Source organism: Rhipicephalus sanguineus, chromosome 6 (assembly GCF_013339695.2).
Source record: "Rhipicephalus sanguineus isolate Rsan-2018 chromosome 6, BIME_Rsan_1.4, whole genome shotgun sequence".
NCBI classification, from domain to species: domain Eukaryota; kingdom Metazoa; phylum Arthropoda; class Arachnida; order Ixodida; family Ixodidae; genus Rhipicephalus; species Rhipicephalus sanguineus.
The window spans coordinates 144,592,016-144,619,975 of NC_051181.1; the positions used below are offsets into that span (position 1 = coordinate 144,592,016).

General features: G+C 42.5%; 2 protein-coding genes across 2 annotated transcripts in view; one reads left to right on the forward strand and one right to left on the reverse strand.

Annotated features, from left to right (window-relative positions):
• LOC119396640 (exportin-T-like) overlaps positions 1-16,261 on the forward strand; it is a 31,394-nt gene extending 15,133 nt beyond the window's left edge. The window contains 17 exon segments of the mRNA XM_049417163.1: positions 607-678; positions 1,242-1,379; positions 3,358-3,417; positions 3,918-4,037; positions 4,949-5,043; positions 5,902-6,073; positions 6,854-6,964; positions 6,966-6,997; positions 7,169-7,268; positions 9,240-9,425; positions 10,725-10,787; positions 10,789-10,915; positions 12,281-12,348; positions 14,016-14,180; positions 14,544-14,591; positions 15,152-15,280; positions 15,984-16,261. Coding sequence (XP_049273120.1) covers positions 607-678; positions 1,242-1,379; positions 3,358-3,417; positions 3,918-4,037; positions 4,949-5,043; positions 5,902-6,073; positions 6,854-6,964; positions 6,966-6,997; positions 7,169-7,268; positions 9,240-9,425; positions 10,725-10,787; positions 10,789-10,915; positions 12,281-12,348; positions 14,016-14,180; positions 14,544-14,591; positions 15,152-15,280; positions 15,984-16,013 — 1,716 coding nt within the window. The 3' untranslated portion in view covers positions 16,014-16,261.
• Positions 16,262-19,794: 3,533 nt separating this feature from the next.
• Positions 19,795-27,960, reverse strand: LOC119396638 (protein lin-37 homolog). The gene is made up of 10 exons (XM_037663926.2): positions 27,746-27,960; positions 27,555-27,605; positions 27,354-27,426; positions 26,928-26,984; positions 26,776-26,852; positions 25,687-25,841; positions 24,004-24,156; positions 23,386-23,459; positions 22,818-22,889; positions 19,795-22,493 (listed from the first exon to the last, which is right to left on the reverse strand). The coding sequence occupies exons 2-10, from the start codon at positions 27,577-27,579 to the stop codon at positions 22,448-22,450; spliced, it is 732 nt and encodes a 243-aa protein (XP_037519854.2). The 5' UTR covers positions 27,580-27,605; positions 27,746-27,960; the 3' UTR covers positions 19,795-22,447.

Consider the following 27,960-nt stretch of genomic DNA (forward strand, 5'->3'; position numbering starts at 1 on the left):
TGGAACTCTGCTATCAACTTGAAATGTTTCTGGTTTCTAAAAACTGTAGAGGTGGTTTCAAGTAAGATTGCTATCTTGGGCTCTTCAAGCGTACTGTTCATGCATGTTCAGGAAAGCTTACAAACGGCAGGATAATCACTGAAGCAGCTGCTGCACTGCATTAGGCAGTGCTGATAAGCTGTTGCGCTTATGTGACCAATAGTATTGAAAGACATCCTCTGCACCAGCTGATCAATGTGGCCTCCCATTGCCTGGTCTACCTACTGGGGAAACTGCCATACAGAACTTGACATGCAACCTAAGCTTGTTTTCAGCATAACCATAACAGGAAAGCAGTCAGAACAACTACTCACTTAATTAATAGTGCCAGCATGACAACTGTGCATGAACTCTGAGCCTGATGAGAATAATTAGTCATTCGGCACAAAAAGTTAAGTCTATTGCCACACAAAAGAGAGAGAGAGAAAACTCTTCACTGCGGTCATTGTTGCCAAAATATTTCTGCTATTGGTAGCAGAGTAAATGGTTGGGCTGCTTACATTGTATGAAGCCATTTGCAGATTTTTCTCACTGTAATTATCTTTTGGGATTTTCCTTTTCCTACAGGGCGAAGACGAAGCCTTATTTTTAGAATACAGGAAAACACTGAAGGTGCTCTTTGACAACGTTGCTCAGCTGGTAAGTTTATTTTTGAACCGAGAACAAGCTGCAATTGCGCTTTGCGTCGTTTGCCGAAAGTGTTTTGCAGCTGTGTACTTTGGCTGAATGCCTGAGCAACAAAAAGATTTGTGGGCGAAGCTCCAATAGCACAATGTGCAGAGTGTTAAAAACGAAGTTATCCTGGCATTCACGTAGGGCAGCAGCAGTTGAAGGAAAATCTATGGGTGCACCTAGGCAATTCTTATGTACAAATGCAAGAGCATTACTTGTCACTGAGTGTGCTCATTGTCGGGGACTTGGATGGTGAACGTTGTTTTGCTGCATTGCGATGGTCTCTTACCTCATTAGCAGTGAAATGGAGCCTCTGGTCACACTTTGCTGTTTTGGCTGACGATTTAGACATAGCAATTCAACAACAGACAGCGAGCTTGGTAATGTCCAAGTAGAATGGCAGCAATCACAAACCTACCTATAGTCTTAATGTCAGAGCCCAGACAGAAAGGAGCTTTGTCATCGTTGTTTAAGCTGCTAAATACTACAAAATTTTTCAGTGTTTCTGACGGATGGTTTTTGTTTGTTAGGATAAAGACATGACCCTGTCCCTGACACAGAGCATGATAAGCACAACGCTGCAGAATTGGCGGAGCCTCCCATTTCAAGACGTGGAAGTTGCCATCTCATTCCTTTACCTCCTTGGCGAGGCCATTCCTGTAAGTCCTCTTTAGTGTTGCGGGGGCCAAGCCCGCTTGTGTTACGTTTGCTTGAAATAGTATTCTAAATGTGCAGGTGTAGCGCACAATTGAATGAAGGAGATTCACGAGCACTAAAAGCTTCATTCGTGTCTTGCCAACGTGCCCAAACAGTCACCTCACTAAATCGAATAGGCAGCCATTGAAAAACGATAATAAAGTGAGGAAACCCCGCACTTTTTCAGGCAAAGCTATAACGAAGTGCCCACAGTGAACATTGATTGTACCTGCTGTGCATTATCTGCTGTGCAATATATCTGGTGTGCATTATCTGCTGTGCTTTTCTACATCAAATTGATAAAAAAAAAATTTGCAAAATCAAATAATAGTACTCGGTATTCATATTCGAAAACTATTTTATTACAATCAGTTGTCTCCTGAAGTAGCAGAAATTACTTCACATGAAGCATTTTCAAGTTCACTGCTGGGTCTCCAGTAGTGTACTCGCGCGGTTGTGTAAGGCCAAAACTGTACTTTGAACCCGAGTTACATTGTGTATATCACATGTATCACTACGTAAGTTGACAGTGAATTGTGTTTATTGTAATGTTGAAGTGTTGGAATCTGTATTCTGTATCGAAATATATTCCCCCCCCCCACTGTAATGCCCTTGGGCGCTGTGGGTACTATGATAAATAAATAAGTAAATAAATAAATAAAGCTGTCATTGGTGCTCCGAATTGTGATAGCGTATGTCGGGGATTAAGCTATAATGACAAGCCAGAACACATAGGCACTGGTAAGTCTAGTGTGTAACTGTTTTTAATGTCTAAGGAAACTGTGTCGTGCGGGAGAGTGTTGCTGTTCCCAGAATATGTCGGGCAGCTATCCCTCCTTCATGACACCATAAATAACTACAGATGTGATACCGTTATTGCGTTGTACAGTGCATATTACCAGCAAAGCTGCCCTCGGTCTAGCCTTTCATGTCTGGGATCCGTGGTAACGCTTGTGGGCATCATAAACGGGTATGCGCCACAGACATTGGTTAAATCCCACTACTCACCACTGGTTCACTAAAAATGAAGGCAACAGTTAGCCCAACAAATGGTGTGTGCGCTACCATAGACATACCACTGTCACGTGATACTTTATGGTTATGAAAGGCGGTGACTATACTACCACCTCAAAGCTTCACAAAGAGTGTTTAATAAAGAGCACTGGTACAACATATGTGAAAGACTGGCAAAACATAGAAGTGTGTTAGCCTGATGAAGGGAAGGCCACCAGCTTTGCTGTTTCTTCGGTGTCTGCGAAGCAGAGCTGGTTGAATTTTTTTTCTCTGTGCATTATCTGCTGTGCAATATATCTGGTGTGCATTATCTGCTGTGCTTTTCTACATCAAATTGGTAAAAAAAAAAAAATTTGCAAAATCAAATAATAGTACTATTCATATTCGAAAACTTTTATTACAATCAGTTTTCATTTCTGTTTCGAATGTGCTTCGAAGTTGGAAATTTGGTATTTACAATCCCCTATTTTGTGGCACTTTTGGTTGCACTGCTGAAGTTGTTAAAGACAACCGTAAATCTTTATTGGTGGAATAAGCAGGTATTGCAGTGATAATCAGGGGTAGTCATCACCATTACAGCCCATTTTTCCTTTTAACACTGCCTTTGCACTGCCAGAGCTCTTCAGTGTGACCAGGTGAATTTGCCAAGGCTGGATGCATGAGCAAGTGGTTTCCTGATGTATGCATTTTTAATTGTTGTACACTTGAGCCCGCATATTTCCAACCCATGTATAATGAATTTTTCTGTACATCGAACAGTAGTATATATATATATTGACTATATTTTCAATATATTAAATATTTTATATTTCAAATTACGTACCTATGTAAGAACTCTCTTGTGACCCCCTTCAGATTCGATATATCTGGGGTCAACTGTATTACCCATTTATTGAACCAACTTTGCCATTTTCTCTCTCCTACAGGGATTTTCACAATGCTCAGATGACTGGGACCCCCGATGGCGTTCCACCAGTTGTAGCCATCATGCGGCAGGTAAGGTTTACCATCTGCTGTACTCAGCTTTTGTATCATTAGTTCATGAACTTCTTAGCGCAGTATATTGCCGCTCACCACACCAGGGATGATAGCTGATCCTCAGCTCTAGCTGATCAACTGATCCTCCAGTTGATATGAAGGTAACTGGAAGGAATTGGACAGCACTTTTGACAATCTTGCAGTGGGCTTGTTTGACTGGCTGCCTGTTTTGCTTATTCTTAGTGAGGGATGTACGCTTACCTACTCTGTGGCAGTGACTTCACGTCCAAGTTTCTCTTGCTCACTGCCACTTTACTTTCATGAGATATTTACCTTGAAAAGTTGAAATTGTGAGACATGGCACACCTAGCACGGCGGAAAGAGTAATTTCAGTTATGATTCTTCATTTTCTTTGTGTTGTTCCACACTGCTGAGGCAGTGCTTCACATTGATGTCATGTAAAGCCAATAACAAGTTTCCATCCACTCATGTGATTTTTATTTTTATTTTCATGGCAGCTCATATCTAGTGGTGTAAGCACTTGTGGCCATCCTGCAGTGACATTGCAATTCTTCGAGACCATCGTAAGGTACGAGAAGTTCTTCAGCCAGGAGCCAGAAACCATTCCAGATGTTCTCGTAAGTTTAGCTCATGAATGCTAATGACAGAATGGTTTGCCACGGGCAAGCAAGTGATTGATGCTGAATATTTTTGTGTTCTTGCTCTCTGGGCAATGCCTAATGAAGTTCTACTCAATTGCTGCTTGTTAACATGGTTAATGGTTTATTCACTGCTTCTAAATGCACATGACATGTGAATAGGCAAACACAGCATAATGTTCTGAGCAGGCACTTGCACTGCCTGAAAAGGGTTAGGTCTCACCTTAACTCTGAAGTAGTGGCATATGAGAATGTTCTATGAATCCGTTCGAAACTGTTTCAAGCAGAAAGGCCAGTGAAGCTCAGTCTGAGAGGCTTTTAGACTGCAGAGCAGTGCCGGCTGCCGAAAAAATGTGTTTAAGAAACTGCAGCAATTAGAACTCTGTTCTAATTTTTATATTTTGGCAGCTGCAATGCAGCGCTCAATCTCCTTTGGCCATGGCTGCCATGTTGCAGCTAATATTGGAGGCAACTGCACATACTGCATTGCTGGCTTTTCTCAGTTAGGTGCAACACATACTCATTTATTTGCAAAAGTGTGCAGTCATCTTTCGTAGCACATGATTTCAGAACATTGGCACTGCGTGAGTAGAGGCCTTCCTTTTGTGTTCACGCTTCCAGGGCGCTTCAGACACATCTTTACACGAGATAGTGAGTAGGGATGCGGGCAAGCCTGACAAAATAAAGATGCACTAGGCCACACTAATTTCATCGTGTGTCTTGCTTAACTTTGGACTAGTTCAAATGTGTGCAACACTTTCAGCCAGGTTCATTCTTCACTTGAGGCCAGTGTGTGCCTCATGCAGGGGACTTCGTAAAAGCACTCTTTGCTTGTAAAAATAAGGACTTTATCATTCTTGTTTTTTTTTTGTTGTTGTTTTTTTCGCTAGGTTGCCTTCATGGATGAAAGGGGCCTGCGCCACCCAAGTCCCAGCGTGCGCAGCCGGGTGTCTTACCTTTTCTCGAAGTTCATCAAGTCGCACAAGTAAGCTTGCATAACTCGCTCTCTTTCCAGAACTGGGTGTATCTGACCTGAAGGTCGTGGGATCGAATCCCCCCCCAGTCGCCGCATTTCGATGGAGGCAAAATGCTAGAGGCTCGTGTGCTTACATTTTTATGCACATTAAAGAACCCCGGGTAGTCGAAATTTCTGGAGCCCTCCACTATAGCGTCTGTCATTATCATGTATAGGTAGTGGTATTGGGATGCAAAACCCCAGCAATTGTTATTATAACTGGGTGTACCGGCTGTACACGAGTCATATGTAAGAAAGGGAAAATAGACAACCACTCATTTGTAGCACGAAGCCACAAGGAAATCCATACGGATTTCTCAGAAATAAAGCCTCTTAGTCGCCGAAGCTTACAGTTATATAAGATCATTTGCAGCATAATTCCAGCTTTTAGCTGCAGCTTCACATCGTTAGTGAAAACTTGTGAACATTAAATTAATAATGTCAAAATGATATACAAAGCAAATTTAACATTGCGTGTGACTACATTGCAAGAATTATGTGCTAGGAATTTTTTTTTTTTAGCTCGTCTTTTTTCCTCTTCCTTTAAGAGCTGCACTTAGATGGACAATTATATTCATTGGTGGGTCACATGTGCAAGTATATTGTATATGCACACTTAGTCCATCTCATGCTTTTTCCTTCATGTAATATACCAATAACAGATTGTACTGATAGATTGTGCTGTTTCTGCTGTGTGGTGTCTAGACACACCTCTGAACTAAACAATTCAGTTCTTAACTTTATAGTCATAATCCGCACAGCAACGTAAGATGTTCCTCTTTTTTTACAGTAAGCTGATGTCGGTTTTCTCTGCTTTCTTCTGCATAGGGCGCACATGTTGAACTTCACCGAGGACATTCTGAAGCAGCTGCAGGAACTGCTGGTTCTGTGCCCCACCGAGAACGGGGTCACCATGTCTTCGCTCTTGTCGCCTGACGATCAGCTGTACCTGTTTGAGGCAACTGCCATGCTCATTGTGTCGGGCCAGTTCAACGCCGAGGTGAGACCCTGTGCAGGAGTGTTGATGGAAATGAAACAGCATCTTTTAGCAGCAGTGGCAATCAGTGTAATCAACCATGCCTATTCATGTCGCAAAAGCACTTGGAGTGAGAAATAAAGAGAGTCATTTGGGCAGCTTGGCGGGATGAAAACCTATCAAGCTGCCGAAACAGTGGCTTTCATTACTTGCTCGTTCATATTCATTGTGGAGGAAGTTCATGCTAATTGAGAAAAAATTTGTGTGTCATTCTCTGGCTCTTACTATGGCACAGTTTGAAGCAGAGTGCTTTTATGGAAAGTGCTCACAATTACAATAGCGGCCTCTGTATTTACAACATTTTGGTTCTAGCATTGAATGTCATAAACATTCATAAACTATTATAATGCAGTTGAGAGAATTGTAAGGAATGTCATTTAGGTCAAAAAGTGGGGGGCACGTGGAACACTGAAAGAACAAATTGCTGAATGCTGAAAGCCAGTACAGTAGACTCGTTGAACAGAGCCTGAAGGCGACCAGGAAAATGTGTTCCATTTTAACAGGAGTTCCGTTTACTGAGAGGTGAACAGGGTTGCTGAATTCATGTGTGAAACCAATTATAATAAAGGCATTTGTTTCACTTAAGCGGCAGTTTCATTTAAGAGATTTGTTTACTGAGAGTCTACTGTAGTTACTGCCCTTTGCCAAACAAAGGCCCTTATACTAGTTGAGTTCCGATGATGATGTTGATTCCGAAGGTCTGCACTTGCTGTGTATTGGCTACACCTATTGCTGTATTTTCAGAAGAAGCAGCTGCTATTGAAGAACCAGTTGACTCCTGTGATGCGCAAGTTCGAGGCTCTGGCCCAGCGGTTGCCTCTCGAACCATCAGAAGAGAAGCGGCGGGACATTGCATGAGTGCATGAATCATGCCATTGCAGTAACCAGGTGAGTGGGGCTCAGTTTGGCTGCAAACCAACACTGAGTCCTTATATGCTCGTAACATTGCAGTCAATTTCGGATGTTATATCTGTTGTCAAATGTGTTAATGAAGTGAAAATTTTGTTACACATGGTGAATGTTTTTGTCCCAATAGAAACCTTTTATTTTACTTTCCAGTCGAACGAGCAAGGCGTTCTCAAACCAGCAGACAATGAAAGCCTGCAGCTGTGTTTCCATCTACCTGGAAGCCCTTCAGGTGTTCCTGCAGGCCTTGGATGTGAGTGCTCATGAATGCATGTACAGTAGCACTCAATATGAGTTCCAACACGGTGACCACAGTTGAAGGGGCCCCAAGCCTAAACTGTCACACCAGGAAACGTGAAATTGGTTTTGGAAATGCCAGCAGTCGAAAAACTGTTTACGTCACTGATGGGTTCTCTATGTGTGCGACACCGTGCAGTGTTGACGCCACTTTGACCACATGCGGCATGTTGCAACTCATATTGGGTGCGACTGTACGTGTGATTGAACACTATGGGGTACAAAATTGTTTGGGTACAAAATTGCTTTGACACATGAAACATCGGCTCCTGCTGAATAAAAGTATCTGTGTACTCATTAGTGTCTGGTATCTGTGGCTGCATTACAAATCTGCCAATTTGATCTGACATTACTTTTGGAGTGCATTGATTGGCTGAACAAGTACAGTATAGACCGCTTATAACGTAAGTCGCCGGAGTCGCGAATATCCGCACTATAAGCGGTACCGCACTATAACCAAAACAAACCTTCTTCAAAGGCTGCACTTGCGCAAAACGTGTTGAGCATGCAGCCTCGCGTGTCCGATAATCGACATATGCGATTTGGGGCGCTTACAACCACTTAAATCTCCGAATGTTCAAAAATTAACCGCCAAAGACCCGCATTGCCAACGAAATGAACACGGGGGAAAAAAGCAAACAAAACAAAGTGCCATCGCGGAAATTCGCCGACTACCTTTCAGGCCATCTCGAGGTATGCGCATTACACAGAAACCATGTCGAATCGCGACCGAAATTTCACGTGCTGAGCGGTACCGATCGTTCGATTTCACGGGCGCGCACACGATGTCCGACAATGCAATCGAATCCGGAACCACCATTCGAGAGTTGCATGTGCCAACCATGCCCTCGTTTTCATTAACGATATGATTCTCTTCCCTTCAAGTGCAGCCATCGCAAAAAGTTTCGTTGATTCCGCACCAAACCGCAACTTTTATCGCCCGCGACCGCTACCGAAAAAGCAACCAACGCTGATTAGGCCTAGCGTGCGGTTCAGCATGTTGTCGTGGGAAGTTTGTCCAAGACAACATGAAGATCGGACGTCGAAAAGATCGCACTCAAGCACCCAAGAACAGCGCGCGCGTGATACGAAGTTTGTGTTCGCGGCCGGGAGATCAACGGCGACAAAAGCCCGCCAAGCTCGTTTAAGTCCGCGCACTGGCAGAAAAGGCGAAAGCTCGCGTCATGAAGCCGCAAAACTTATCAATTTGCGGACGAGGTAGCAAACGCGATATCTGTAGCAAGTGTGATAACGACGACGCTTTTACCGACAGGACACTTACTTTAAAGCGCACTTGATGAGGACGCGATCGTACGTTCCACGCGTAACGCGCTGTCGGCAAGCGGCCGCGGAGCCTTGCCGCCTCGCCACCGCCGGTGCAAAGGCTACTCCGTCGCCTAGGCAACCACCATTCTTCCCCACTCGGCGAGCCCGCACAGCGCTGCCGCGGTCTTTTTCCTCCCTCCGCCCCTCGTTTGTTCACTGTGCGTGCCCTCGCCCTTCGTAACGACCTCGTCGCTCCCCTCCCCAGCGCCGTACCTCCTTTGAGAACCGCACTCGCTACCCCCGTTTGTCAGAAATATTTCCCGCAACCGCATTATAAACGGTATTTCATCTTGGGGGACTGCACAATAAGCGGTATGCGTATACATGCGGTTCTATGGGAGGGTAAACGGGAGTTGAAAAAAACCGCATTATAACCGGTCCTGCACTATATGCGGTTACGTTATAAGTGGTCTACTCTGTAGAAGCAGAAACCACAGGAAGAAATGGTATGTCACACAAAATTGACAGTGATTCATGTATAATGTGACCCCGCTAAAATGCATAATCCAACAAGTATCATAGCTCAAGACGAAAGACTGTGCACAGGCTGTGCATAGGCTGTAATCACCACCGTAACCACTATTGTCTTCTGGTGCTGCAGCTTCCGTACGAGCAACCATTGCTCCAGGCAGGGGTGCGGCAGTTCCTTCACCGCATGGTTGTGTGCCTCGAAGAGGAAGTGCTGCCTCTAGTGCCTCGTGCCTGCGAGCAGCTTCTGCGCAACCCTGACGTCCGCTCTGTGCAGGAGCTCATACCGCTCATCAACCAGATCGTCTGCAAGTTCAAGGTGGGAGGACTTGCGATGTCTCCAAAGCTTACACTTAACACTGTGTTGAGGCAAATGCAGTAGACTCTCGACAATTCAAACTCTGATAATTCTAAGTTTTGGTTAGTTCAAACAAATCTTAAATTTTTGGTTGGCCCGCTATGTTTTCAATGTATTTTGAAGCCGCTTAATTCAAAGTGCCCCATTGCACAAATTCTTTTAATTCAACTTTTGCTTGTCCATACCTGGAAATTGCTGCCTTTGTTGCTTCTAGCTGAACATTCGCGTTTTCATCTAACCAACAGTCACAAATTGCCAGCCCACAATACTGTCCAACTAGCCAAACCACGCGCCATTTAATGGGTTTGGTAATGTTCTGGCTGTTAGCATGGGCACATATAAGATAGCTATGGCCTACTGCAACTGCACGTTCGGGGAAATTTTCCGCAGTGTTCCCTGTCACCAACACTTGGCCATTAGTTAACCTTTTAAAGCCATAGATGAGCGTGGTTTTTCTATTAGTTTCTGGTCAAAATGTCCACGGAAAAGCTTACCTTCTGCACAGTATTCTTCATTTCTAGCAATGTCATGGGTGAATCAAGACTTATGAGCTGGGCGAGTTGATGGGGATGAAATGCGAAGAACACCCATGTTCATGCTAAAGAACTCTGGGCCGTCAAACTTATTTCGGAGTCCACCACTGTGGCTTGCCTTGTAGCTGTATCATGACTTTGACACATAAAACCTGATTATTACGGGTGAGTTTGCGTGTATCCATGTTAAAACAAAAACACAGCATGAAAAATGCAAACAAATAAGGAAACAACGTAAACAAGTGCTGCATTCTAGCACAGTTGTTCATAGCTACTGTAGTTTGCCTGTGCTTCTTCGCGCTATTTTTTCATTAAACACGAACAACCTGGTGCTTTGTTGTGCTTCTGGCAGATGGTGGCTTGCTAGCAGGAACAGCCTTATTCAGACAGCGGGAAGTGAGCCATGTTGCCAGTCGGGGTCTTTTACAAAGAATTTGCCCATTTTTGGCCAGAATTCAGGATAATAGTGATGGCACAGCAGAAAAATACTTTGGTGTCTTTTGTTGCAGTCTAACAGTGTAGAAGAGGACAATTTTTAATCTTCAAATGGCAACGAATCATTGGCTAATGCTACTATCTTCATAGTGAAGTGAAACTAAGCAAAAGCTTAGTTTGACATTGTCTTAACGATGGAGAGCCAGTCATGTTTGGAAGGAACCTGGAAACAGGCTCTGTGGGGTTTGGCCACCTGAGGTTGCAAGGGGGGCAGCTGTCTTGGGTGTTCCAGAAAGAGGTGGTGCCCTTCCTGCAACGGATGTTCATGCCGCTGGTCGGGGTCATCTTCGGTGCCCTTGGCTGCACCCGTGGAGCCCGGGGATGAGCAGGCACTGCGCGACCGGCAGCTTCTGCAGCGCGCGTACTTCCTCTTCGTGGCTGCCATCATCACCAACAACGTGGTTGAGGTGGTCGCCTCGCAAGGTGAGGACGCTGTGGCCCAAATGACTACGCATAAGAATCGCAGTATACTAGTGTACTTTACTCGTCAATCGCTACAGTGTGAGCTAGGATGACTAAGGACTGCGCTACGACCTGCGGAATGAAAAATAATGACCATAACATTGAGACACTGGCAAACAATGTCTCTTGCAGTCTTCATAAATTATCTCAGACATCACTACCCGTAATAACTGTTCTCTAACCTTGACTGTCTTACCATACACTTTTTTTTTGCTCACTTGTGACTTGTCTTTCTTTCATACTGTGCTTTATTATGTTTAATTGACCTCAAATGAAATGTAATGCGTAAGACGGAAAACTGCTGCTTGTAAGTAGGATAGTTGGTGATCCATGATGCACTGTCATACGTTTTGTACTGTGGAAGGAAGACAAGGAAGATGTGAACGAGGTTGAGTGTTTATCCTAGTTCACATTCTTGTTTATGGCTTGTTTCCGTGCCTGCCCATGTTCCCGAATTTGTCGTAAATTTTATGAGTTTAGCCTTGTTCTAAGTTTTTATGACTGCTTGAGTTTGCATAGAGTTTTACGAAAAATTCGCATTCTGTTTAGCGGAAAAGTTTTGAGAGGTGTTGAAGGAGTTGCACCGTAGAATCTACGTAAATAGAAATCAATTAAACAGATTTGCTGCTTAATTGGAACTGCATCTGATTTGGTTGGTTTTGTACTTGGGTGCTGCAGACCTGTCTACACGTATCTCAATAAATGAAACTTCTCTTAAATAGAACATATCTTTCCATTCCATAGATGTTCCTTTTTATAAGGAACTGTATATATGTGTATATTTACTTCTGTGTAAAAATAAGATTGGACAGTACCTGCATCACCCTTTTCATGGTGGCGCAAGGCAGCATAAGTTCTAGATGGGCACTTCCTTCATGCAAGTTAAATTAACAAAATCAGCAACAACAAAGCCATGCATTTCCATGCTTTGTTACAAATGCAGTGCCAGGAGAAGGGAACTGCAGCTGGTAATGTAATAAGTAGGTGGTTTGGTGAAATTTTTAGATTCATGTCGAGACTGGGTAATTGTTGATTGCCAGGAGAATCTTATTTAGTTCTTTGTCCTGCAGCAGACAAAATGAGTGGAAGTTTGAATGTTGGAACATAAATTGTGCAGGGGAAAGTGAATTCACCAGTTTTTATTGCACAGATGTGTACTGTACAAAACTTTAATTAAACAGCCGGACATTCTGCAGGGCATAAAATGCTAAAAGGTGCTCCGTTTGTGGGATGGCTGACTGAACTTTGGCTGGTCAGTTATTCCTGTGAAAGCTTTTTTTAATTCAATGTTTCACTCCTTTGCCTACTCCTCTTCTGTCATTTTAGATGCACAAAGCCTGGAACAAGTCTTCACAACAATCATCCAGGGTGCTGTTGAATTCCCTGACCCAGTGGTAAGTTGTTCAGACTAGGCTGTCATTTATATTGCATGACGTGTATGTACTCAGTATATCACATGTGATATATCTTGTCACTTGCTTGTGTAGGTAAAAAGGATAAATCCATTTCTTGTCAATTTCTTTAGTCAAGCATTGCTTTTAGGTGCACTTGCCAATATGTTGCTTAGAAACTAAAATCAGAGCACTCCTCAGTAGCATCTTTAATAGGTACCACGGCATTTACTTCTATCATGCCACACTGGGTAACAAGTGTTTAGTGACTATACAGATTTAGCGTTAGCATAGGGCTGTTTGAAAGTGTGAACTTTACATAGTTTTGAAGCTTTGCTAGGTGCATGTTTAATTAGTAATCTAATGTAGCCATAATAATATAGTGTCCAATATAAACGAAAGAAGGGGAATTTTAAGGGCATGTTTTTCTTTGCTAGACATAACATTAATTAGAATAACAGACAAGAAAGCCAAGGAAAGTATAGGGGATGTTATTTGTAGTAATTATGATGTGAATGTGAAGAAAGTAAGGTGGATGAAAAGATAACTTGCCGCCTGCAGGGACCAAACCTGCAACCTTCAAATAACACGTCCGATGCTCTACCACTGAGCTACAGCAGCGGTCATCTTACCGTCCACTTTAATTAATGTAGTTCTAATAATGCAATGTAATAATGTATCCAATATAGTAATATATTGTGCGGGCCTTCCAAGTAGGGATGGGCGAATATTCGGGTGTTTCGAATATTCTAACGAATATTACAGTATTCGAATTCGCTTCGATACGAATTTATATTATTCGAAATTTCGAAGTATTCGAAATGAACGAATATACACTCAAACCTCATTATAACAGTCGCATCTGCCATGAAAATAACTTCGTTATATCCGAAAATTCGTTATAAACGTTTATTTGTAACACTGTAGCTATTACAAGACTATTCTTCATTTACTTCGTTATAACCGTTAATTCGTTATATCCGTGTTCGTTATAACGAGGTTTCAGTGTATGTATGTTTGACCGCACATAACCCCCTGTAAAGGTGGTTTCACTGCAGCGTCAAGTTGCTGTACCGTGAAACCACCTTCACAGGAGAAATCTGCACTGCCGCGAAGCCACACTTCAAGGTTAAGTGTACAATTTTTTTTTTTTTCAAGTTTAAATCGTGTTATATGGGCTTATATGCGCTAAGTATAGTAATTTTTAAATTGTAACATATTGTACCACTTCTAACCTGCACCCTACTGCTATTCAAATCTTGATGCTATTTAAGGTTGCTTCCACTTCATTTCAAACCAAAAAAGTGACATTCACCCATACCTAGTTCCAATTATTAAAAATATTGTGCTAAGGGTCATGACAAAAACGCTCATTTTTCATAATATGCACTATATACTATTCGAACTATTCGATTCGAAATTATTCGACCAAATCACAATTCGCTTCGGATTCGCTTCGAACCTGAAATTTGCTATTCGCCCATCCCTACTTCCAAGACACCCGGCGTAAAGTTTTGTTTTGTTGACTAGCAGTTTGCTTTCTTTGCATGAGAACTCTGCTTTGTGCATAAAAGTACAGTAGTACCCACTCTGGAAATACGTTTGAAATATTCACCGACATAGCACACATCTCGTAAACCTCAGACCGTTGGGCTGCAATTACTTTACAGGCTCAGAAGACTTGCTTCACAATCCTGCGGAAAATGGTGGAGCTCTGGGGTGGACCAGATGCCGAGCCCCACTTCGTGGACTTTGTGTACAAGTCTGTGGTACCAGCCTGCTTCCATGCCCCTCTCAAGGACACCTTTGACCTGACCGATGCTCAGACCATCCTGGTACGTGCCAGATGTCTCGCTAAGGTGTACGGTCGTGTGTCATACATAAAATATGAATGGGAACTGTAGCCTGAGTAAGGATCAAATGGGGGAGAGATGAATACTTGTAAACTAGTACTAGAGCTTGTGCGGGTCAAAAGCTATTGGCAAAAGGGAAGTAACACACGGGAGTGCAAACACGCGGGAGCATGCTGTTTGCAATGTCAGCCTACTGAAATTACAGTTTAGTTTCTCAGCTCTGTCTACACCAAGCGAGTACAATCCTCTTTTGCATTGCTCTATACGTAATCTCTCAGGTGATTTGTGCGCTTGTAAACTAGATGCAACAATATCAGCCTTGATAACCTTTTCTTTTTTCCCCAGGCCTTATCTGAAAGTGCTCTTTGTATGAAGATGATCCTTGCCAAGCGGGTATGTACCACTACTCCTGCATCTGCCTCAATTTCGCTACAATGCCGTATAAGAAAATTGATCTTATTACGCATGTTAACTTCCCATGCAGATAGGCTGCTCTAACGTTAGAAGCATTGGAGAAAATTATCCAGGCCATGATCATGCAAACAGATGCACACAACTTACCCAGTGCACTGAAGTGTGCGAGAGAAAGGAGAATGTCTCATTTGTATCCTAGGCCTTCAAAGCTGACCACTTGTAGAGAAGTACAGTTGCGGGTTTTTCAGAGTGCAAATTGGCTGAGCATGTGTCACGACATTATTAACACAACCTTTTTTTCGTGTGACACTTCTTGTTTCTTGAACTAGTATATTACTAGTTTCTTCTTTTTTGACCCCTGTAGATTTATTGTTGAGTGGTCCCTCTGTAGCAGTGACTTCGAAAGTCGTGGTCAGGGCTGTTACTGGAGGCATTGGTGCTTACCACAGCGACGTTTGGTTACAAACGTGCCTTGGCACCATTTTGTGTTTGACCAAAATCTGCTAGGAGCTGGGCACTTCATGCAACCTCCATTTCAGGGTGACGAGTTCATGGAGTATTTGCGCAACCAGTACCTTCCAACTCTGCTCAGGCTGTCGCCACAGCAGATCCAAGACTACTGCATGCACCTGCAGGGTGATCCAAAGGTGTTCAAAAACTATGTTAAGGTGAGCAGTGTGTTATTCGTTAGCACGTGACTTGTTACTCACAATGCCACTTTCATAATTAGTGCATTTTCTAGTTACACATCTTTGTGAAGTGCTTTTTTCCCCCGAAATCATTATGCTTGTTCCTTACTCTACTCTGTATTGCTGCCTTGAAATTGCTTTTTCAAATGTATGGGTTTTTACTTTTCAGAGTCTCACTTCAGTGAAACCAAGTAAATAGTACATGAATGATGCCATACCTCTTATAAATCCTTCATAAGTCAAATACTGCACAAAATGTTATACATTGTACAAAGTGTATTAGAACTATTGCTTGATTTACAAATGCTGTTCTGTCCCAATTGTACACAATGGCCTCATCCTTTTTTTGCTAGCTACATTGTGTGCTGTTTTATAAATTTGATGTTTTTAGAAGCGGATTTCACCTTTATTTGTTTAAAATGTGATATAATTTTTTTAAAACAAGTGCTTTTTCGGGCATAATTTCTTGAAAGCTTTGAGTTTTGAACATATATCAACATTTGTCAGCTGTTCATTGGACTCTGCACAATAGAGACCTAGATACTACTGACATTCTCTACTTTAGTCTCATGTATGAATCTGATGCTGGGCTTGTGAGAGCTTGCTTAGCTGTGACTTGTATTTATCAATTACTCATGTGCAGCCATAACTTTTCTGACAGGCACTACTGTTTTTATTGCAGGCATTCTTCCAAAGGCTGAGGACATCTTGACAGTCGGGGAAAGGTTTTCTCCAATCTTAGCAGTGTGACGAATCTGGTTCCTTATTCTGCAGATTGTGTACAATAATTATTAAGGGCCTTTGTGTATATTGCACTCGATATTGGGTTTTTCTATGCATTGACATCAGATGTGAATGCTTTCTATGGAATATTTTGTACAGGTCGTGATGAAGCCGGGCGAAATAAATGACAACGCAAAGGAGCTTGCAAAACAAGCTCGATGTAGCATGACGTATAAATGTGTTTATTTTTTATTTCGTTCAGTAAAGAAGCATTTGGAATTAGTCAAAGGATAATTTACACGTACAACTCGCACACATCACTAGTATTAACAAGGAAAAAAGGGGAAAATATATAACTCTCACATGGGAACAAACCAGGCTATGACAAAAAGTGCAAGAATACTTTTTCTACAATGCATGCCATTATTACATATTTTTATAAAACATTTGATGACATGAAGTTTTATCTTTGCACTTTGGCAGTGGACAGCAACGAATGTTCGAACGACCATTCGACTTTCCTGCCCTTAAAAGCTTGTCGAATTGGATGCTACCATTATCAAAAGCAGAGCTGTTCAAAATTATCTTGGCGAGCGCAGTGATTAGTCATTGCAGCCTGGTGTTTTCAGTCTGTTTCAATTAGGCAGCTCGTAGGTCGCGGCACTGAGCCATTGACATCGTACAGCGGCATGAAAAGTAACTGCCATGTGGCAGTACACTGTGCCCCATTTACACAATAAAGCTCAATGCTAGCAAACTGACCAAGAAGTGGGTTTTTACTCAACCATTCGGGCATTGCAGATTGTGTTGGCTTGGGTACAGAAACAAGTGTATGTGAAGACTGTATGCAAACTTCAGCACGAATGGCTTGTGAAGCCACATCGGATATCTGCTGTCATGTGCTGTGAAGTGAAATCTAACAATTTGCACTGAAAGCACGAAAATTCTTCAGCATTCAGTCAAGAATAGAACAAAGCTGAAACATCTGTTTCAATAAAAGCAAGCGATCTGAAAACTGCATTCCTGAAATTCTATAGATCCACAATGGACAATGTGGAGGTGGTTCCAGCCTGACACAATTTTCAGCATGCTTGGGCTGGTGCAACGATCAGTCCACTTTGAGTAACTGCAATATTTGTTGCTGAGAATGCGTCATTTATGCAAAATCAGTAATGTGCAGTTCCAGTCGAACTTGCAAATGAATCCTTTCAGTGCAAGTGAACGACCAAAAAGGCAGGAGACTTGCACATAGTCGCACTGCCTTGAGTTTTGTGTTCTATTCATGTATGTGCTTCTACAGCAGTTTCATGAACACCTGAAAGCTATTGTTAGAGATTATCATGTGCCATGTTTGGGATGGATGTTCATGAACACCATGAATTGGGAGCCCCCCAGTATCTCCCATTGCCTGTGCTTTATCGAGACATTAAAATTTTGATTGCGGAGCATAGAGTTGAATTATCCTTTAATCCCAAATTTCTTGAGTTTTTTTTTTTTTTTTAACTGTTGAAAGTTTATTGTGATGTAATAACACAAGTGACATAGCACATAAGTGTTTCACGAGAAGGTCTCGAAGTGAGAACTGGCAGAAATTTTCAGATTTCTTGCAGTTTTTATGCATGGTACACTTGTCCGAAATGAGCGTTGTTTCTTGCTGCTTTCCGGCAGATTCCATTTTTTCTTTTCATTTAATGGATATCACAGTAAACTGTGGTAGGTCAGGCCTATCGTATGCTCTTGATGCTACATTCATTGCTTCCTTACATACTGCTGTTTCAACATTGTCACTAATGTTGGCCGCTTGCTAGTCTATGTGATGAGGAAAGATTAGAAATTGAAATTTTACAACTTTATAGTTCGTATTAGCTTATAACCAGTTGTCTATTATAAAGTAAAACAGAATGGTTGCCAAGAGGAAAGAGCTTGATAGAGGAGCACTAGATGAAAAGATTTAAAAATTCATGGCCATGGTGTGGATTTATTTGATGCAGGTCATGTGATTGAACAGTAGGCAGAGGCTTCTTGGAAGCAATGAACTTCATCCACGATAGAAATGTGGAGATCCATTTTACCTGGTTGTAAGCCGTTGTGGCAAAGGGCAATGTCTGACTTAGCTTCCCCACACACTTGCCACGGTGCTGCCATATAGCAAGCTCCATAATCTTGCCACAATGCAGTTGTGGTTACAGGGAACCTGAAACACTTATCTGATGATAAATCTCTGCACAATTGTGCAGTTATTACCTGGAGCAGAGCCTTTATTCATTCAACATAATTTAATAACACCACGCAGCCATAGCATTCTGATGCTGAGGTTGCATATTCAGAGGTGCAACAGTTGCGCCAATTCGATACAATTCCTTATTGTTGTGTCAAAATGCCCAAAAAGCCTCAATATTTTCTAAGCTGTGGCAATTTTAGCAATAAATAGGGGCCGCATTGGCCATCTGCAGTTTGGACATCATTGCAATCCAGACTCACAGAAAGGCGTGCGCGTGGTTTACGTTGGCTTGGCTGCCGGGAAATTTTTTTTCGGGTGGTTGCAACGCTGCTCTACATGGACATTTGAAAATTACAGTGGAAGCTCCGCGTAAACAGTTGACAACATGCTGCTGCTGTAATCGACGGACGCGTTGGCGATTTGCCCGCCAACCAAATCACCCAATTAGCCTGGGAGACACCCGAATTTTGAGCAATCCTCCCGACTGTACGAGCATGGCCATAAATCTTCCGATAAACAGACCTAATCCCACCGAGACGGAAAACGCAGCGGTTCTAAAATTTCCTTGCCTTGGCCTTGTTCTATAGCATGAAGAACACATTTTAACACGAAAGTGTTTTATGCCGGGGTCCTACAAGACTTCAGTGACGTATTTCCGTCACGGAAACGACGTCGAAAAAATTTACACGATCAGATGGCAAAGAAAAAAACGTTCCGTCAACGGGCATCCAACCCACGACCGCTCTGTGCGCAACAACAATGCCGGGCACGCTATCCGCTGCGCCACTGTCACAGACTCTATAGAGGCTTCCCAGACATGCCTTTTATATCTACCACTCTCCCGGTTGGCAGGGTGGTGTTGCCCTCGGGGAGCGATAAAGTAATTCGTCATTACTGTGGCCTCCGCGATTAGCACCTGCAACGCGTTACACGTCTGTCCCATTCGGCGCACTTTCAATAGAAGTTCAATTTTGTCAATGCCTTAACACACCGCGAGGTGGCGATCTCAGTCCAAGCATCGTAAAAGAGTCGGCGTCGCTCATAGCATCACGCTAGTCCAAACCAAAAATAGCTCTGCGACGCGTGCCTGCCTCACCTGGCTGTAACACCGGGTTCCCCGCTCACGTGCTCACCCCGAAAAAAATCGCGGCCGGGCTACTGGGGCGGCGCGACGCGCTTTCCGTTTCCCTCTAGTCCGGCAGTGGTGTTCAATCACATTTTAATATGCCGCGTGATGGCGACTAAGTTCTGTGTCCAATCAGCGACGCTCTTCTAGCTATCACACCTCGTTCTCTGATTACGCTTGCACCGTTAACTACTACAGCTACCACAAGGGTTTGTTCAATAATTTAATATGGACGTTAGTCGTCGGCATGGAGATGTATCACCAAACATCAGAGTGGGTGCATCCACGTTAAACGGTGCTATAGCTGCCAGACATCAATATACATTGTACAAACTCTCTTATATCAATGTACAGTAAACATTCAGTTACTTCTGTAAGGGCACGCTTTACTTTCGTGTTATTCTGATTCCTATGACGAAGGGATCAACCATGTTTGTTTTTTTAAGCCACTTTCCTCGCAGTACACTGGTGTCTTGCGGAAAAGCATGCCGAGATTAGGAAGGGGTTACAAGTACAAGCTGTCACGGGATACATCACATTTTGTTCTGTAATTACACATGCACAAGCCATATAATTACGCGTACCAGTATGATCGCCAACACCTAAAAAAAATTAGTCACTCATTCAGAGCTGCCAATTACCTTTCTACAGCCTCGGGAAACAAGAAATTAAAAAAAGTATGCCAGTTTCCTTTTTTCACCACCTACGCTCGCCCCTGCTTTACAAATCTCCCGAATTTCGAGGTTGCCAGCTTGGCAGGTCCACATTAGCATTTGTGGCGCCTGTCAAATGTTTTGACAGGCACTGCAAATGGTAATGTGTACTTCCTCATTGTTCGCACTGTGAGGTAGTTCAACACACTGCTTTTGTTGAAGTAGCAGAGCTTGTAGGCACTGTGCACATGTCAGCTGCTGCTGAACAGTGAACATCTATTCGTTTTCTGTTCTAAAAGTAAGCTTTCTTTCTTATACTTCTCAAAATTTAGGATTTGGTGCTAAAAAATTGCTTTTTTTTTCTATAACCTGCTGCAAATTCAGATTTTCCTGCTCCAAAAGTTGCTCCAAACCCTATTTTGGCTGTTGCACCACTGTATTAAATTTCTGATCAAGCCAGCTGCATTCCGGTGGAGATGCAATGCAAAAACACTCGTGTACCGAGTGCACAATGAACTAGTGATGAAAGTTAACTCAGAGCTCTCATCGTGGCATCCCTGTTAATTCAGCATTTCTGACTTAGAATGCCCACAAAGCAACAGTAACAAGTTCAGGCACTCAAGAGTATTATTAAGACCAGACAAGAAAGAGAGGATATTGTAACTGACAGGGTGATATATCAAAAGGTTTAAGCTGTAGAGAGCTGTGAATAGTTAAAGGGGTACTGACACGAAAGTTTTTAGTTGTCGTTTTTCTGCGTCAAATGAAGGGCCAAGCCTTCAAGAGCCTAGAAAATGTGCTGCTAACCATGAGTGCACCCTAAAAACGTAATTACAGTATGTTTTTTTAAAAGCTAGTTTCGGTTCCTACTGTACCTCGATGTCGCAACATGGTATGAGCTTCTCGTCACGTGCTCGTGCAATGTGGCGTGACGTTTCCGCGGCAGTTCCGCACCGTGGCTCCGTTGATGACTGAGAAGCGGCCATTTTGGAAGTTTTGGTACCTGACGTCATCGCAACTAACCAGATGACTGCGTGAAATCACCAGAATTAGTACTGTAGCCTGACGTCAAGCTAGTGCCGATGTCAGTAGGTGCGCCGTGCTAGAAATTACTTTAATATCAAAATAAAATACCTTATCAGCGTTTGCTGAAGTTCACACTTGGTCAGAGCCGTCTCTACATACAGGAGATTTGTATGGCAGAGTAAACTCGCCTCCGAAAAATGGTGTCAGTATCCCTTTAATTCTAACATATTGGGTGCCTGGAAAGGTGCTGCAACCAAAGCACACTGCCATTTTTCTGCCAGATTCTGGAAATGTTAGCCTATATTTACGTTAAAATAGTGTCTTCAGGGCTGACTAAGTTTATAAAACATGGTGGCTGTCCAGCAGAGACAGTGCAGTGTGTATAAGCTATCAGTGTGGTTCATTGACGCAAGACTCTCCCATGTTGCCATAATCTGAACATTTCTCAACTTGATACTACAGCTGAATCTCCCACTCTCCATAAAGTAGAGGACACCACTCATTCAAATAAAGTGCTTCTTGTATTTCGATGTGCTTTTCAGCGATTCCCCTAATAGGTTTTGTTACAAGGCTTTCTCAGTCTCAGCTCAAAGGCACTAGGATGGATAACTTTCTCATGCAGCCTGTCAGGAATCTTAGAGAAGCATTTAGTTTTAGGTTATCTGTAGCCAGGTTACCCTTTACAGAATGCTGGAGACTTAGTTGTTGGTAACAATGGCGACAGTGATGCATCGTGGCAGTTTGTGCAACCACATATATTAGAAACATCTTTGCTACATGGGTATTCTTGTTGAGAATCTTTAAACTGCATTTCAAGAATTGTTTCTAACACAAAGCTAAATTGTGGGGTTTTATGAGCCATAACTATAACGATTATGAGGGACACCGTAGTAGGAGAGACTGAATTCATTTTGAATGCCTGTGGTTCTTTAATGTGCACTGAAATCTAATTACATAGGTGTCGCATTTCATCCCCATTGAAATGTGGCTGCTGTGGTGGGGGATCGAACCCACATTTTCAAGTGCAGCAGTAGACCTTAGTTGCTATGCTACCACAGTGGTTAAGCTTTCGTCTTCTATGTTTAAACCATAAGCCACAACATGGTATACTAGTGTTGCTACTACTGTCCAAGTCTTTGGTAAGTTTGTTTTCTGCAAAGGGGTAATATGTGTATGGAAAAGCAAATGTGGCACTTTCAGTGACTTCAGTTAAGTCCCTGACTGATATGAGGTCAGTGCACTGCAACTGCTCTGTACTGTTCACATACTATTTACTGCACTACCCTTTGTTTCAGTTAAGCCCATCCATACATTTTGATGCATTCAAGTCTGTGATGAGACACGTCTTGTAATTGACCAGACTGATGCTAGTAGAACCACATTTTTTTTTCTCTTTCTTAAGCTGGTGCACTTTCCCATTGTGATGGTGCATCTTGGTCATGGCTGGAATGTGAAAAGAAACGACATCACACGAGGAAAAATGTATGGCAAGGATATCGCAGCATTCTTCCTCTTGTGCAGCAATGTCTCTAACACTTAACAGTGTTGTTAAAAGCGTACATTAGCTCAGTGGGACAGCTGACAGAAGCAGGCAGTGCATACCAAAAGCATCTTGATAGAAAAGCGAATTATTCACGCAAGTGACAGAAAGTAAGCATGTAATGTTGTATGTTAATGAAGTGTTTTTGGTGATAGCATGATAGGTTAAAAATTCCAGCCAGTGACAAGAGATTGACACTTTTAATAGCTTACACATCCCCAACTTGCCTCATTGCCTTGTGGAGAATTGCCGCACTTTCCTTATAGCGCTCTTCATTGGCCATAGCGGCCTCTTTCCACCTGGCAGAAAAAAAAGGACCGCCATAAGCAGTTGGTATCTAACAAACATTTCTCACAAAAGAGAATGACTCCAAAAAAATGAGTTCAACATCAATTTGTGGAGCACATACAATCACTGGTTGACTTTAGGCACCAAATGTAACTGTCATTCATCATTAGGAATTTGTGCAGAAAGCATTCAGGTGAACACGGATCTTATGCAAATAACTTGCACACTTACACACGATTACAGATATTTCTAGAACATAAACAGACATTCTACATTCCATGCAAACTCAAGATAATCTGTATAACAGCAGTCAGCTGTGCTGATAGACGAAACATCTTTTCAGTGTGTAGCAGGGGTTGACAGCACACATCCTTTAATTGGTGCAGCACTCACAATGACAAAGTTTAAACTTGTCAACTTGTCCTCAAATTCAAATTAAAGATTTCAGACTGGTGCTACCACAGAAACTAAGCAAAGCAACTAGAAAAGGACAGTCCCCACACTTACTTTTGCCGCACATTCTTCCAACGTGTTTGATGGCCAGCCAGTAAGACATTCACAGGTACGACCTCATTGTCATCCTGAAATTATAACCAGCATGTTCTTAAGTTGGAGATGTTCTTTATTATCGTATCCTGGTTGAAATGAATTACACACAGCATACATGCAAGAAAAGGTCCCCTAGGTTCAATGTAAGTATAAAAGCTACCGATAGCTAAACAAAGCTGAAGAATATTTCTCTTGACTGTGACAATTTTTTTATTGATACAAGACAACTCTAACACTAAACAATTAAATGCAGAGTAATTAATAAATGGACATTTGCAAAAACATGTGAAAGGGTAAATACGAGTGTGGGCCAACATACGAGATGTGGATGCCTTTCACTTTTGGGAATGGGCAGTGAATCCAGTCGCACTGCCAACATGGTTCTCAAATCATCAAAAGCACCCACACCCAGACTTGCACATCTAGGTCGTTTTCTCTATAGACCAGAATGTATGAAACCATCTTTTTGGATCACCAATTACAAGATCAAAAAATGCCACGACCATTAAAATATTCTTCCATTCATCCCATCTGGCACCTAATGCTGGCCAATCACAGACAACCTCAAGGCCTCACCGATGCCATAAAAAACTTTTCACTGGGCTGTGGAACAGGTGAAGGTATTCGAAGGTCTTTGACGTTGCCGTCATCGTCTTTGGGAGGTGGCACAGGTGCAGGCAGGTAGAGAATTCCTTTTACATCCTCCTCATCTGTAATGTCGTTTGTGCTCTGCAAGAGAGAACTACTGTTCTACTCTACAAGCAACATACTAAGCAGCCATTCGGGCTAGTTGATTTGTCACGCTCAGTAACTGAGTAGCACAACGATCATGAGTGGACTGCTCAAGTGGCTTTAATGGGAGATTATAACTAAGTAGATTGGGGGGGGGGGGGGGGGGGGGCTCATATCATACCAGTTTATTTACACAAAGTAAGGAACAGGAGCACTAAATGGGCAATGACAAATACTAAGAAGCATGTGAAGCTATTCTAGCTTCATTTAACTGTCATGCAAATGTCTCACAGTAGAAAAATCAGCAGTTGTTCCATGTATGAATACAATTGATGAGCTAAGCTCCTTAGAAATGGGACTCAAACGACTATGCGCCTGATCTCGCTGCTGGCTTCATGAAGGCGGTAGGGGGGGGGGGAGCGTCTGCTGCGCTCCGTGGTGGGAGCGAGTGTGTGTGCGGCGTGCGCAGCACAGGGAGAGGGAGACAGGTGGGAGAGGGGTGCGAGCAGTGATGCGGCGGAGACCTTCGACGGTAGTGACGGAACACCGCGTGCGGTGTTCAGTGCGCACAGCGTTTGTCTTTTTGCGCCAGCACCGGGTGGGGAAACCGTCAGCTACAACCTTTGACAAAGTGCCCGTAGTGCACTAGAATGATGGTTGTCATTTCAAAATCCACGATAAAGGTGGTGAAAGTGAAGACGACCATTATAACCAGTTGTGCACAGAGCTAATTTCTTTTAACCTCGAATTTCTGGTGCGCTACAACCAAACCACTAAAGGCCTAAACATTTCCTTTTAAATCACCGGCCACTGCAACCTAAAGCGATGCTTAAGAGAACAGAGCTTCGACGGTGCGGAGAAGTGCTGGCCTAAGGAGCTTCGCTCCTAATAAAGGTAATCGAGAGCTTTTGTGAGGTGCAGAATATTCTCTGATTAGCTAAAGTTTAGTGCCCTGTTTTACTGCCACATGTATATAAGTGCTACTTCCATCCTTCGTCAAATATCAAATAGAGTAAGCTGCATGTAGTTGCGCAATTGCGCTTTGATCTTTTACTACATTTGACGTATTTCTCACTAGTTAGAATCTAGCATACTAGCCAGCACATGAAGGCAATATTAAAAGCAGCTGCATGCACTTTTATGCTGCAACTTAAGCAAATAAATTTAGTAAGTGAACTTCCACATGCCGAGTTAGCACAGTTGCAGTTTCAAGCCCAAACACAGAAATGGACAGCGGGAGTCTCGGACGAGACGATTCTGTCAAGTCCTCGCGAGCTTTCTTTTTTCCCAGAATTTTCCTGCACCAAGTGAACAAACTATGAGCCAATAACAATGGCATTGTTACACAGTACGAAATCGGCATTGTTCACTTTAGTAATGTACCATTATTTGCGCGCTTTATCTAACCGTACTGTGGGTCATTCTGCTGTACCGAAGCTTTCGCCACTCATTTATGCAGTTCTATGCAAGAAGCTCTTGCACAAAATGTATGCTACATCTGTCATGCATGCAAGGCATGTTCGTTACCTTTTTCTTGTCTATGTCTTCACCACTGTGGTTTCGCTCCAAATTTTGCAGAGGCTTATTTTGTATCCAGCTACGACACATCGAATACAACGGAGAATTCTCGTCAAACTGTGCAAGATCTACGCTGCAGCCGTATATCTTGGTTATGTATGTGTCTGTAACAAAAAGAAAGGTGTTCACCATGTACAGTTTTTCGGCATTTATTAAGCTCCCTCTCTGAAAGGCCAATTAAGGGAAACGCTATTTTTTTTTTATTTGGTGCCTGCTTCGCCTTTACAGACATTACAGCAGGGAGGTCAACTCAAAACACAATATGACAACCAATTCAATTACAGAAAGCATGACAGAATCTGTCATTTTACACAATGTGTATAGTTTCTGGCAGCAAAACATTTGACTCTCTTATCATCCAACAAAAGAATGATTAATGGAAAGTGTCGCCCCTAAAAGGAAATTCATTTTAATCTATGGTCCTTATTATATAGATGTAAAGTTTGTGGGCCAAAATACTTTCTCTATCTATGCCTGCTTCATAATACCAAATGTGAAAAAAATTATGAGTCTGAGCCATTTTCTGCAGTCTTTTACTCTACCATTTAAGTTTGCCGTTACTTTCTGTTATGCGGATATTTTTATGATAATTTCCTAATAGGACTTGGGCTCGCCTGTGCTGGATCTCTTCATATAAGTACGCTAACGCGCCATATACAGATCACGATAAGTATATGCGTATTCAAGTACTGTACGTATCCTTCAAAAAATTTTTCAGGTAGTTTACAAAAATATTTCGACATTAAGGCCCCAATTTATGTGGCCCCTTACTCCTAAATCTCATTAACATGTCTGTTCCGCTAAGAATGAGATAATAGAACATCAAAATATTTGAAACATTTGTTTGTATCCAGATGATGTATATGAATGCTTGCTTGTACATGTGATATTTTTACCTTATTTCAATGAGAAATGTGACATACAAAGATTTACTTTAGAGGTTTCCATATGTTAAGAGCTTCTATCCCTAACCTTTATCGCATCCCATCTTTCATATACAGATAAAAGTCCAATCTCATCTTCATGAGCAAAACATACTTGAGTTCTGTACAGCTGAGTCATCTTTTCTACGGCGTTTCCTCTGGGTCTTCTGAACCTTTTTGGGAGATGCATCCCTAAGACAAATATAAGATGCACTGTAATCGCAAGTAATCGGACATTAGGCCAACAAAGAATGGTCACACACTCACTTTGTCGCAGAATCCAGTGCTTTTGATTCGTCTTCTGACTGAGACGATGAACTTTGACTGAAATAGAGATTATGGCACATTCATACATCATAAAATAGAAGCATTAATTATCGATGTTTATGCATAATAGGAGGCAGATTGATTGCTGGCTTCAAAGGCTAGGACTTCCAATGCTAGGCTACATCGTAAATTCACATTTTTGATTAATTGTTTCGGTTATGTTTGAAGATTATTAGACGGTTAAATCCTGAATTCTACGAGCTTCGCAGGTCTTAAGGTTGTATAAACAGCAAGTGAAAAATGTTTCGGTTGTTCACGAAAAAATAGTAATTTACACAATGTTATTACGCGAGGACCGGAGTCTTGCATCATACCTAAGAACAACAACGTGACTGAGGGACGCTATATTTAACTCGCGATTTTTACCTTTCTTCGGTTTTTTCCATGAGACTTTGTAGAATGCCATCAAGCTTCGATCTCGCCTGCTCAAGCTCCGAAACTGAAAAATAGGAAAAATGCATCTTTAAACTTCTAGAAATACATTACGGTAGAATGCATTTCCAAACCCGCACCCCGCCCCTCGTCGACGGAATTTCAACACAAAATACGTAGAGTGCGTGTACCAACCTCTTTTTTCCTTGAGTCGCGACATTGTCGTTCAAACGAGTCGCCGGGCCCCTGAAAGAGACAATACCGCAATGTTCACAAAACGACTCGAAGCTAGCACAAATACAAATACGCAGGTAGACGGAAAACGGGTCTCTGCATCGCGTGGTGTCTTCTTGTTTCGCAGTTGAGGGCAAGCGCGGCCAACTTACCTTTCGCGTCCGTCTCAAAAGTTGCTGCTTTAAATGAACGCGCCCAAGCAATTCCTCTCGCTTCTCGTCATCCAAATAAAACGACAAATATTCGCGGTAGCGTGAGACGCGCAGTGGCTGTAATTAGTGCTGAACGCCAGATCAAGCGTCGCGCCGCTGACCATTAATTTGTACAAGACAAGATGGCGCCCTTGTAAACAATGGTGACGTATATA